This window comes from Cavia porcellus, unplaced genomic scaffold, assembly GCF_034190915.1.
Source record: "Cavia porcellus strain 051 isolate PalLab524CR breed Dunkin Hartley unplaced genomic scaffold, mCavPor4.1 scaffold_2, whole genome shotgun sequence".
Lineage (NCBI taxonomy): Eukaryota > Metazoa > Chordata > Mammalia > Rodentia > Caviidae > Cavia > Cavia porcellus.
In genome coordinates, this window is record NW_026947485.1 from 70,343,233 (window position 1) to 70,357,417 (window position 14,185).

A 14,185-nucleotide genomic window follows, 5' to 3' on the forward strand; every position below is an offset into this window, starting at 1 on the left:
ACAAGAAATTAAGCATTGCTAGTGGCAATGAAGATTATCCTGTGTATAGCACTAAATACACAACGAGAGATTCACCTGCATATAATGCATGATACAACTCATTTCGGTGAGTTTTAACTTGACTCTTCCACCAGGAGAGTTATGACTGCAGAGCAACCATCCTTCCCGATTTCACCAAGTCAGTGTTATAGGGAAACATTATAGGAATCACTCAAAGAGGCATCTTTCTGATCAGATGGTCTTACAGGTAGAATACCTAAGACAGTTCTAGCTAGTGCTTATAGCGGGGCCACAGGGAGTGTTCATTAATAAAACACTCCTTATTGCTCTCAGAAACATCTCGGTTTGGATGAATTATGTAAGGTAACCCTATGAGCAAGGAGCAGAATGTTTAATCACTGGAAATCACTGCAGATAGTGGTCCGGTTTGCTGCTTTGCAGAACCAGAAGCTGAAGAGTGTGAGGACACTTGGCTGATTGAGGAAGGGAGGTACCTGATTCACACTAAGAAAATTATGAAAGATTGATCCTTCAACCACAAAAACTGTGCTTTTAACTTTTGAGAATGAGGCTACTGCACAGAATAGAAACTAACATTTGTGGGCTAATGTCGTCTCCCTTGGAAGGTAGTCTCTTTGGAAAGCTAATGATCACAACCATAATTCTGTGAGTGAGAAGAATGAAGGTGACAGTGGTAAGCTAGAGAATCTGATGAAACGTGCAAGCATATTTCAACACTTACTGCCCGCAGGATGTGCACCTTTATATCTTCCTAAGAGTTTTTCTTTGTAACCAGAAAAATGGCCTCGACTCCCTTTCCAAGAGACAATAAGCGTATCAAGTAAAGGCGTAGAATAGGAGTATATAGTGCCACCAACTCTCTGTTCTTTACTAATATAAATTTACAGTGCCCCCTTCACTGGTAGTCTGTCATGCCAGTGACTGACATCTCCTGATGCCTGAGGAGAAGAACAGTCTTCATCTCCTCAGGAACAGGAACAGTCTTTCTGCCCAGGAACAGTCTTCTTCCCACCTTTCTTGCTTGAAACATCAGAGGTTAATGATTCTCAATGGTAGCCACCACCTTGTCCAATACCATCATCCCATTTCCCAGCAGTTAAGACACAGTGGCCAGAAGAGGGATAAAATCAGCTTTATTACTAAATTAGAGAACACATCTGAGATCTGAGGCCTATGTGAGCTTCTTTCTTCCTCTCCGAAGTGATGACCGCTGAGCCCAAGGGTATGTTCGCTGGACTTACCCACCCAGTACAGACCAAGGCTGGAACAGAGATGATCCCGGCTGGGCCCACCATGGGCAGGTCCTGCTGAGTGTCTTTACGGCATGGAGACTGGAAGCCCCAAAGCAGGTCCAAAACAGAGAGAAAGAGAGAAGAAGCAGGAGCACAGGTAAGCAGGGACCTTTAACACATTATCTCCACCCAGTAGAGAAAGATGGCCCCAAAAGATTCAAACCCCATCAGCTACAACCACCTCAGAAGTTACCTCAAAGATAGAAGCCTTCCTCCAATACTCTCTCCCCAGATTGAGAATGTTGGTGGAGATCCTTCCTCTATGTGACTCAGCAGAAAATGTTGGGATATAGGGAAAGATCTCCTTCAAGAGGCAAGACTGGAGCAAAAGCTCAGTGAACTACATAATGAAGAAGGGCCATTTTGATCAGCATCTGCTGACCCAAACAAAGGCACTAGGTAAGCTGCCAGATCCAGGACTGAGGCCTACAACGCACCTCCCTTCTAAACACTAACCACTGAATTCCTTTTCTAGCCTGTCCCTCTGAGAACTGCTGAGTAAGAACTTATAGGTTTATGAGGCCACCATAACACCATGCTGCTTGATCCCTAGGGTCTTCCTTCTGGAAAGAAGGCTCCCGTTTGTGTCACTCAAAGTAACATATCAATTTAATCTTCAGGGGTGGAGGTGCGGTCCTTATACGGAACCTCAGCAGAAAACCTGTCAAGCCTCCACTGCGTAGAGGGGAGCAGGGAAGTGGGAGAGTGAGATTCTCTCAGGGCCTGTGAAGGCAGGACAAGGGGTCTAAAGGCAAGTATCCCAGAGCCAAGGGTCAGATTGCTCCCCCCGCACAGGAGGCTCTCTTCTGACCAGCAGTGATGATGCTCTGATTTCTAGTCCTCTTAAACCCTTTATCTCATTCTTCTATTTTTTCCATGCTTTTCTATTAGCCCAGTTGTCTTACTACCACGAATTAGACCCAGCTTTCTTTTATAGTTGAGTCCATTTGCAGTGCTAACATTTCTGCCTGCATGACTTTTGCAGAAGGTTCATCTCCACCATTACCTGTGATTCTTCTTACACTATCATCATTAATGGAAATCTCATTTCATGGCCCTAAAGGGCATGCTCCTGTGATTTCCAATAAGTTAACTATGCCACTGTGCTTTAAATAAAACTGAATGATGGCAAAATATTTTACCCCAGAGTAGTTTTATTAGGGATTCCTGCTACCATATTAACATATAAAACAATTTGGATGTTGACATAGAAATGCAAACTTCACTATACAAAGATAAGGCTCCATTCACAGTAACATGGCCCCATATCTCTGGATTTCAACTCATTGTGAATTTCTCCCCACAGTTATGTTTATAAATATTAGACAAACCACAAAATATACTCCAAATACATAACATTTTACAATATGCTCCAAGCACAGATAGAAATACATACTTTACCTACATCATTTTCATAACCCAACTTGCATTACCATTAAAGATAAGACTGTGTGTGTATATGTATTTGCCATATGTGTGTACAAGTTTGCAAATATACACACAGTAATTTTCTGGAAATTTTAGATCTTTGAGGATGTGATTTTACTCACTGTGATATCTGAGAGGAAAAGGAACAATTTCCTCAGCTGGGACAAAATAAGCACACCTACATATGAAAAGCATATTGGTTGTGTCTATACAAATGCACACATATGTACAGGTTTATATATAAACACACATACACCAATAATATGGAATATACATATACTCACACACTTGCTTTGAACTGTGTATCTTACTAAGTTGTATACTGCTCATCTTTAGAAGTAATGTTCTCCTCATTTGATTCAGGCAACCAGTGCAGCCTTCTAACAAAACTTAAATGAGCATTTCTCAAAGGCTGTGATTCTATGCCAATTAAATGGCTTTCCATGTTCCCAGTTTTACTTTTAATGGCTATTGTTGAAATTCAGCAGACCCTATCCTGTTAACTGCTTTACCTGAAAGCATTTCTCCTTCACAATAAAGTCTAGGAGAAAAGAGATGCTAGCTGGATATGTATCTTCTTAATATGAATCTGTGTAGTTAGATTGTATGTGATATTTGTCTTGTGTTGTTCAAATACTTTACAATGGAAAATATACTACTTCCGTAATGTTAAAAACTATTTAATATCATTTTAATAGGTAAAGGCTTGATGGTTTGTTTTGGTTAGAAAAACATGATGTACAATTTGAAGGAAGACTAATTTATGGAGACTACATTGGATCATCCTTTCATTACAGAGGATGAATTAGAAATCATGTCATGTGAGAAAAGGGGAAAAATTAACTTACTGTTGCGGGTTACAACCAAAGAAACTGTATTTCTTTATCAGTATGAAAGTCCATCAGAAGACAACCATGCAAACTCAGTAGCAAGTATATATTATAATGTGTTCAGCAGAAGGCCTCATGAACTGCTTTTTGAAACTTGTCTGCAAAATTAAATGCTTAATGAATCATGCAGAGCTCCATTGAATGACCAAGACTGGAACGCCCAACTTGGAAATTACACTAATAGAGTGAAAGTGTCATTGAGTTAGGGAGAGATCACAGGTGGGCCACATCTCTTTGTAAGTGAAGGTAATGGCATGTTCTCAACTCCTGGAGCAACCCTGTGTTCTACGCTGGGAATCCAGGCTCCTCTCTCTCCCTTGCTGCTCCGTGCTCTGCACAGGGAGGCATCAGACCGGCTTCTCCTGGATTTGATGGTAGGAAGTAAGGTACTAGAGGATTTGGGTCCTGTGTTGTCTGCTTATTTGCTCCTTCTGTTGTCTCCTTCACCAAGGTTGAACTGATTGGTCATCTGATGAGCTCTCTCCACTTTTGCAGTGAAAGCCCTGATTATGAATGAGCTATTATGCTTTTGAGCAAACCAGGCAAGGATAAGAATATACACAAAGGACGATCATTTGCATGAGAGGATATTTATTCTCTCTCTCTCTGTCTCTGTCTCTGTCTCTGTCTCTCTCTGTCTCTGTCTCTGTCTGTCTCTCTCTCTCTCACACACACACACATATCACACTTTTTGAAGTTTTTTTTTTCCCACAAAATCACAAGGAATGGCATGAAGGAATGGAAATTTACCTTAAAGTTTCTTCACCTTTATTCATATCCACTTGAATGCATTCATGTCACCTCAAACAGCAAGGGCACTTACTCTTTACATTGCTGTATGCCTTGCATCATTATCACTTTCATAAAAGCCCCATCCATCTACCACACTTGCCTACTGCTCTCACCAAAACTGTCTTTTGCCACTTTCTATCTGTCCGACTCTCATCTGCTTCCATTCTCACGCTACTGTACAATAAGCAGTTAACTACTATTATCTTTCACCATTTTTTCCCTTACAGTTTCACTTTCCTTTAAGAACAATCTGCTTGCCCAGGCCCAACTATGTGGACAAAATGCAAAAGGAAAACACCAAATCCAAAATTGTCCAAAATTTTGAAAAATGGACCTCCTTGAGTCAACTCAGGGCTCTCAGTTCTACATCCTCCAGCTGCATCATCTCTTTGGGGGGCTTGATTGCTACAGTGTCTTTCTACCCATTTTTCTATATTAAATATGCAGGTAATAACAAATTATGAGATTGTTCAGCCAAAAATAGTTTAAAAAACAAACCACTGCCAAAACATTAAAAAATTCCTGATATGCCTTTATGCATTAGTCTTGCAATCTGTATATGTAAATTATTTTGAGAGGCTTGTTTTTTGTTTGTGTTTTTTTTCTTTTTTTTTTGCTAAAAATTTACCAAAATAGTTTGAACACATAAAAATATTTTTAAAAAACAAAAAGAAAAGCCCAGCATAAATTTAGTTGTATAGGCATTGGTTAGAAGACATTGTGTTCACTAAGGATTATATTCAAAAACTTTCCTTTGGGTTTTTCTTAAAATTCTGATTCTGAATCTTACAGCTTGTAGTGGTGCCAACTACTAAAAGCAGGAAAACTGAATCTGTCCAATATATCATTATGGATTATGATAGAACAGATAAAGGTGTCTATCGTACATTAAAAAGTAAACATGTTTTTGTTTAAGGGCCATCTTTTTGGCCTATAACTAAAATGTCTATAATTGATTTAAACTTAATTTAAATATGTTGAATTATGGAAAGTTAACTTAAGAACAGGAGTAATTAGTCATGAGAAAGGATCACCTGTTGATGACCCCATGACCGTTCAGAACCAGGCCTCTACTGAAAAGAGAACTCACTAGTATTGAATATAGCCCTTAGCGTGCAAGGCATTACCCTCAGGAGCACCCCAGCATGTAGAGCATGAGGCTGACCTTCCCAGCCACCCACTCCTTGAGGGGACAGTAGTATTCATAGTGAAACTGCTCAAACTCTGGTGTCTGGCGGATTTCACATAAGAAGGAGAGATCAATACCTGACTCCAAAAGGAGGAGGAGCAGGGGAAATACAAAGAGCAGCAGTCCCAGGCCCACCACAAGAAGCCTGGAAAAACTCTTGACCAGTGGATTCACCCGAAAGTGGCCGGTCAGAATGTCATAGCTCCAGGACAAAGCTCGGCGAGCCTCTTTCAGCTCCTCTTCCTCGGCAATCAAAAAGGCATTTTCATCTGCGTCCAGTTCCTCAAATGAATCTGTGTCTTCTCTTTCCAACTCAAGCCTAGATGAACAGTCAAATAGCATATCAATTTCATCATCATCAACGGGAGTGGGGAGCAAGCTGGCACTTGGGTTGTATGCTAGTTCAGAGATGGTTAAGGGCTCCTCTTTGATTTTATCTCCTTCTTCACTTGGGGGATCTTCATACACCCGGGCTTCCTTTACTGGGGAGCTGGAGATCAAGGGAGCAGACCTGTCCTCTTTAGGCAACGGGGCACCTGTAAAAAGACATGTGTTTCATAATTTTAAACTTCAGATTTTTTTCCCACAAAAATCCATAGATAGAAACAAAACAATGTGTGGAATTTGAGAAATCCATGAAATTGTTCCCTGGAATCATGACTGAAAGCAAAGTCCTGTTAGTAACAGACCTTGTACCACAGGTGCTGAAGTAACTCTGCTGAACCCAAATAACCAACACTTCTTAAATGGTTGGTGATGCGTAAAAAACTGAAATATGTGATTCTGGTCTGCAAATCTCCAACTTTGATCATGTTTGCAAGAATAAAATGACAATAATTCACTATTAGGTTGTGAGTGGCATCTTTTGGAAGCCAACACGATCAGTCAGTATAGTCTTATAAAACTATGCTACGTTTTACCATATGCTACCATACTGTAGCTATCTACAGAATCAGCCATTTGGGGATAATCAAATTGTCATTCTGGTATGTTGCCTTCTAGTCTTCATTCTAGGTATAATTTTTGTGGTTTCTAGTATCACACACAAGTTGAACATCCCTAGCCCTAACTGAAATGTTCTGAAATCCAAAAGTGCTCAAAACATTTTGGATTTCAGAGCATTGTATATTTCAGATTTTCTGATTAGGGACATTTTCAAATGTTTTAAAAACTGAAAACCTCTGCATTCTGAAAGACTTCCATCCCAGTCATCATGGGTAAAGGATGGTCCGCCTCTAGTCCCAGCCATATTGTGTGTACAAGATACACTTTACTCATTTCATTTACTAGTTTAACCAAAACGCTCTGTGTGTTGATATATACTTTTATTGGTATTTATAAGAGATGATGCATGTTTTATTTAATTAATACAATAAATTAATTGTCTACTGGTAAACTCTTTGATTTGTGATTATAAAAATGCTCCAAGATGTGTTTACCAATAAAACTTTTCCTTGTCATTCAAGTTCATTTACCAGAGGTAGATATCTAAAGGGCAAATTGCTTACTCAAAGCAACCTCAAAGCTTTCTGGGGGAGAAGTTTTTCTCAGAATCTTCTTTTATAGATGGGAAATCCAGCTACTGGATTAGGCCTCCTCCCCTAATGTTGAGTCTCGGCTTCTTCATAGAAAGTAAAGGAAGTATTGGAGCAGTGTCCTCTGGAACAAATCTACAGTATGACACCAAATGAGCAGACAGCAGGTAAGTAAGAGCTGAAACACATACTGTCACTTCTCTCTTCCAGGTGAACCTGAGTGAATCACTTTTACCTTTCAAAACTCAACATGTATTTCCTAGTGTACTCTAATCAGAAGAAGCCTAAGTGAAAAATATCATGAAAGTATACACCACGCCAGGGAGTGATGGTACTTGCCTGTAATCCCAGCACTTAGAAGGCTGAGGCAGGAGGATTGTTGTGAAGTTGAGGACAGCCTGAGCTACATAGTGAACCCTGTCTCAGAAAGACCAAAAAAAAAAAAAAAAAAAAAAAAGGTATACACCATATACAAACAGCTGACAAGTACACAAGAAGATGCTCAACAGCATAAAACTTTAGGGAAATGCAAATCAGAATCAGAGTGAGAGTGATGGTACATGCCTGTAATCCCAGCACTTAGAAGGCTGAGGCAGGAGGATTGTTGTGAAGTTGAGGACAGCCTGAGCTACATAGTGAAACCCTGTCTCAGAAAGACCAAAAAAAAAAAAAAAAAAAAAAGGTATACACCATATACAAACAGCTGACAAGTACACAAGAAGATGCTCAACAGCATAAAACTTTAGGGAAATGCAATTCAGAATCAGAATGAGACACCACTTCATGCATATCAGGACTACAATATTTTAAAAAACTAAAAATAACAAATGTTGATGATGAGATGGAAATCCTGTATATTGCTAGTAGCTTTGTAAAATAGTGAAAAAAGTTTAATGTTTCTCACAAGGTCAGGGAATTATTATCTTTTTGAGCTCTTTATTCGGGATAGTCATCCTTTGAGGAGCAGTGAGAATTATTATTCAACCCTGAAATTCCACTCCTGGAAACAAATTAAAAACAGTTACTTAAACAAATACAGTAGTACCTTGGCTCGTGAATTTAATTCTTTCCACAAGTCTAGTCAGAATTCAGTTGCAACTAAAATCGTGGAAAGAATCAGGCTTGTGGACTGAGGGACCACTGTACTTATATTCAAATGTTCACAGGTGCACTATTTCATTAGTCAAAAGGTGGAAACAACAGAGATACCAATCAGTGGATGAATGGATAAACAGAATTTGGTCCATCCACATAATAAGGCATTATTAGTGAGCCACAGAATACAATGGAGTATGAGTCATGCCCCAACACAGAACCTCCAGACCATGCACTAAGTGAAAGCCAGACCCAAAGTTCACATAGTGTGTGGCTCCATTTATATGAAATACATGGTACAGGCAAATCTACAGAAAAGGCATCCGATTGGGTGGATGGGTGGGGCTGGGGGAAGAGAGAAATGTGCAGTACATACTTTATAGGGGCAGCATTTCCCTTAGTAGTGATGACAACATTCTGGAATGTTTGTTGCATACTCCCCTAAATGTCACTGAACCGTCATGGCAAAATGGCTTATTTTGTGTTAGGGGAACTAAACTTCAATATAAATCATCAATGTAAGCCACCAGTCACCCACTACCACGTAACAATCTATGAAACCTGAATGGAGGAAAGAAGCACGGTGCTTGGAATAGGAAATGAGCTCTGGCTTTCCCGAGGGCGAGACACCCATCCCGCAGGTACTGCCTCTCTGCAGGACTCAACACGCTCCACTCGCCCTCAGGTAAGGGTGCCACAGCGCTGCTGCTGGGAGACCACTTCCACACCCCACTGTGTGTGTGGTGGAGGTGTGTGGGTGTGGGTATATGTTTATGGTGCTTCCTCCTCAAATGTCTAATAAACAACCCCCTCCTCCTTCAGCTTCTGTCGCCACATCCATCTTCTCTGTAACACTGGGTAAGGGGACCTCAGGTTTGCAGGCTGCAAGATTTGTTGACAGCAACCCTGAGCTTCCAGTTGCTCAGCCCAAATCTATGGCCCAAGTCCAATTTGTCAGCAGCCTGAGTCTTCACCTACAAAATGGGTCCAAAATCAGATTGCTTCTCACCATTTCTACTGTTGTCTCCCTGACCCAGACTGCCATGTTCTTGTCTAGATTCCAGCAAAGGCCTCTGACACACCTGCCTACCTCAGGCCTTGACAGGTGTGGGCTGCTATGGCTTGGCAGCAGGAGGGAGACAGCGCCACTCACTGGCTCAGTGCACTGTAGGGGTTTAACCTCCTCCCCCTCCTCTTCCACCTCTTCCTCCTCCTCCTCCTCCTCCTCCTCTTCTTCCTCTTCCTCCCCCTGCTCCCTCTGCTGGGAGCCCTTAGCTCTCACCTGTGTTCAAGCTCCTGCCTCTCTGTGGTCTTTAATCAGAAGTCCCCCTCTGGTGAGGGCTTTCCATGTCATGCAACATGAAATTTCAGTCCCTGCCTGGAGTTATTCTTCTTCTGAGAAGTCCAGGACATAAGGAGGCAAACAGAGCACTCAAACAGAGAGAAGCCAATACCTTCAGGAGGGACAATGCCAGTGACTGACCCAGGACTGGCGTGGGATAACAGGGAATCATGGTGATGGGACAGAATCGGCCACCATGGTGTCCACAAAAGCTTTAAAATTTAAATTTTAAACATATCTGAGTAATCCACACAAAATGTACTTGTAGGTCTTGTCAGGCATTCAGGCTGCACGCAGTCCATGTTACCATCAATAAAAATCAGCTGGATTTCATGCCACTAAGGTATTCAGGGTCACTGATCTTTTTGTTCATTTATTTATTTGTTTGTTTTTGGTACCGGGGATTGAACTCATGACCTTGCATTTGCCAGACAGGTGCTGTGCCACTGAATCCCCAGCCCAAGGTCACCAACCTTGATGACAGAAATGGTCACATTCTGTGGAGACAGGTAGGGAAATAAATAAATGCTTTCTTCCTTTGTTTTCTTTTAACACCAAGTGTTGGGTGCTTGAGATTCATATCACTTTTCCCTCATCTCTAGGCTCCAACTGGGCACAGCGGAAGGGGACCAGGTTAAAGTTGGACAACCCTGGTTTAAATCCCAGCTCTATCATTTACTCACAAGACTTAAGTTATTAAGTAGCTAAAGGTTACTTACCATTCTTGGGGTTCAATTTGCTGAACTACAGAACAGGAGTAAGTAATACCACGTAGGCTGAGCTTAGGTAAATGAAATGATGGCATGTAAGTGCCATCTATAGATGAAAACAAACCAGAAATCAGATGTTACTATCTCAACACAAAACAACAGGCAATATTTGATCTATTATCAAACAATGTCACTTTATCAGCATGTACATTAGTTTTCTCATAAATCCATTACATACAAGGTGAATTTTATTGTAGTTGGTTAAACAGGTTTTCTTTTCTTTTCTTTTCTTTTCTTTTTTTTTTTTTTTTGTGGTACTGGAGATCAAACTCATGACCTTGCACTTGCCAGGCAGGTGCTTATGCCACTGAGCTAAATCCCTGGCCCCTAAACAGATTTTCTTAATTTTCCTAATATGATAGCTTTTAAAAGTTTTCTATGTACTGGTCTGGTGAATTTTGACAAGAATGTCCAAAGAGTCTAAAACTATCACATTAATAATATAATCAACACTGCTTCATTAATTTTGCTATTAATTTATTTATATATGCCTGACTTATATGTGATGAGCTAAATATATTCACAAGCTCAATTAGAAAGACTGAGTTCTTTTATGTTTTAGAATAACAATTACTCAGGAATTTATTTTCCCATTTAAATAGCTATGCAGACCAATTAAAATTAGAAAATAGCTACAAAGTTTCCAATATATAGGAAACAAGTGTTTATTATTATTACATTTTAGTATAATTATATATTTTATACCATTGTTATTATGTAATTTGAAGAAATACTTTATGAAGTGAAATAGCAAAAATAGGGAGCAGGCACGTGGCTCTTGCCTTGCATGCACAAGGCCCTGGGTTCAATCCCCAGCACCCCTCTCCCCCCCCAAAAAAAGAAAGAAATAGAAAAAATCAAGATAGATGCTGACAGTTATTGATGACGAATAAGCAGAGTGCATGCTGGCTACAGGCAAGAAGTCTGTGCACCACTCATCCCATCAGCACCATTCATGCTGATCCCAAACCATGGCACAGCCTACAGATCTATCATGTACCACCACACAGCCTACAGTCAGCTGCTGATGGATCTGGCTGCCAGGGAGGCTGCTCTCAGAGCATCACAGAGACTCCCTGTGATGGCAAAGTTAGCAGGTGAAAAGAGGATGGACACAACCTCATGCAGATTTAGAGTCCAGCCTCTGGGTTCATTCTGAGTGAATTCCATACACTTGGCCACACAAATTCTATGGCCAAAGCTTCCAGCACCCTGTGTGTGTACAAGACACACAGATGAACAGTGTGTCATGGCCCCCATCTACTTTCTCAAGCACAATGACCTCGTAATGTCAGTGTTAGCAGAACACCCTAAAATGAGCATACTTGCGACCCCTAACTGCTTCACCCGTTATGGAAGGATCAGACATGTGGAGGGACAGAAACAATGTGAGAAAGCACTGTGGGGACAAGACAGAGACACCTGAAAAAAACAAATCATCTGCAATGTGCACTGAACTATGCTCGCCTCTTACACAAACAATTCGCAGTTTGAGTTTGTTAGGGTAACAGTCAACCCACTTGGCCACGTCTTTCTGCTTTGAAATCTGCTGCCAAAACCAAACTGGCTCATTTTGAAGGCTCATTTTTTGGCTGTATGTCCTGCCATCTGAATGGTCACCCGGTCCTCACTGTGAACATGAGGCCCTTGTCCAGCAGAGAGGCTATGGCAGGTGATATCATGGGATACCACCACCCTGGCTCCCTCCGAGGTCCCCTCAGGATCCTGGGCAACACTCGGCTACAGAATGTCCCTGCTACTCTAGAGCAGCTCTACAGGGAAGGCAGAATCTCCCCAGGGTAGGACAGGGTGCTTAGGCACCATGATGACTGGAGGGACTACTGCCATTGAACACGGGGCGGTCAGGAATGCCAGACACACTACAGTATTTAGAATGGCCCCTCAAGATGAAGAATTATTTTATATCCCACACAGCTTTCAGACACCCAATATCAGATACTATCCATATAGATGAAAACCCTGCTTTAAATTATCTGAATCTAGAAACCTTTCTTTGACTTAATTTAAATCTATAGCATTTGAGGTACAATTTTAATGTATTTCACAATTTGCAGAAATGCAGCCACTGAGTAAATTTAAGGAAGACTGTTGCTAAGAGCCTTTGAAGTTCAGAATATCACACATCACCACCACAGGTGTCTAGGTGGCCAGTGTGCACGTGGGTGATTCCCTCAATGCTTGGTTATCCCTGTTTCCAAGAACCTCACTGCTTCATTCTGCCTCTTGGTAAGCGATGCATTTCAAAAATCTTTGGGAATTCTTATAAATTATTTTCTCCTAAGTTTTCCTTATCTTATAATTAGAGATTATTTTGACTTAGTTACATGTGGGTACACTATGTTCTGTGAGTTGCATGTTAGGATGGTGGAGAGACTATCACAGAGCAGTTGTTCTCAGAGGGAGATGCTGGGATTAGATAGGGCAGCTAACCCTAGACAGGTCTCACAGGAAACTGCCAGTTGTCTTCAGAGGTCACAGGTGTGCTGCGTAGTGACAAGGACCATACTTCTCAAGGTGAGCTTTAGCTCAGAGTTTACTCTGATCAATGTATTTATCTTAAACAGTAAGCAACAGCGGTTCTGGGAGATGTGCCATATTCTTGAACTGAGGGTAAAGAAGAGAAAATAAAGGAAAAGTGAGAGAAAAAAGCAGAACATACCATCCCCCTACCTCTGGTAAATACGATGGATACAAAGAGCAGACACCTGGACTCCATTATGCAGTTAAGCCCGTAACTACCTGAGTAATCTTACATACATCGCTCTGGGCCTATCATCTGGGACTTTCTACTGCAAAACGGATCTGCATCCAGTCCTAGCTTTCTGTGGCTCCACCTTAAGACTATGTCAAACTGTTTCACTAAAATTGTAGATAGGGGCACTAACATTTTAAAGAATTTTTATTGGGTTACATATTTTAAAGTACAGAATACAAAGTCACAAGAGAAATTAAAGCTTAAAGAAATTAGCTTGTTAGGCTGGGGATACAGATCAATGGTATGGCACATGCCTGGCAAGCATGAGGCCCTAAGTTCAACTCCCAGTACAAAAAAACAAAACAAAAAATCAGCTTGTTAGAGACTAGAAAGTTAGGAAGCAATGGACCCTACCTGACACCAAAGCCTTGAGGTTTTTTTTTCAAATCACCCTATTTCCTGAAGAGAAGGGGATCTGAGAGACCAGAAAGTTCTTTGCTTTTTCACGTCAGAGGAAAAACCTCCTCTGTCTTCCTCCCAATTTCATCTGCACAGCCACAGCCTAGATGTAGGGTGACCATGAGACCTCATCTGTCTGGGGCAGTCCCATCATGTGCCTGTGGTCCCGGCAGTATTATTAAAAGGCACTTCACATTCTCAAAAGGCTTTTCTAATCAAGTTTAGTGTCATTTAATTAGATGTCAGCTTTCCTACAGTTATATTCCCAACATAGCAAAAATAAAACAAAACAATTTAAAAAATACTGCTGTTGTGTGGATTAAGAGCTTAGGTGAGTAACAAAATAAACTTTAAAATGGGTGACATTGAGCATGCACTCTCAGTGAAAATGTTTTTTATCCATACTAAGCAGCATGCAGACTTCCAAAATTGTCTAAGATGGTGTATCATTAACCTCACACATGACTTCTTTGTCTCCCCTCTATTGGGGATAAAGTTCAATCCTTTAAATGAAATGCATGTCCCATGGGCTTAAGGAAAAAGGGCTGAGAATGACATTCTTTTCCAATTTTCATTTTCAGCATGGACACTGCAGAATATCTAACACAAGAATATCCCTGATGCCTCTCAATGTCTCTAGAATTCTACCTGTTTGT

The 14,185-nt window shown here is 40.9% G+C and overlaps 1 protein-coding gene across 5 annotated transcripts in view; it reads right to left on the reverse strand.

The window, feature by feature from the left end:
- Positions 1-1,137: 1,137 nt before the first annotated feature.
- Positions 1,138-14,185, reverse strand: part of Frmd3 (FERM domain containing 3) — a 259,089-nt gene continuing 246,041 nt past the window's right edge. For 4 of the 5 annotated variants that reach the window (XM_063243500.1, XM_013158447.3, XM_063243514.1 and 1 more), the window contains one exon: positions 2,450-6,148. In XM_063243500.1, the coding sequence (XP_063099570.1) occupies positions 5,553-6,148 (596 nt within the window). In that variant the 3' untranslated portion in view covers positions 2,450-5,552. Of the gene's footprint in view, positions 1,353-2,449; positions 6,149-14,185 lie in introns of those variants that run through there. The other variant, XM_013158449.2, reaches the window with a different exon arrangement.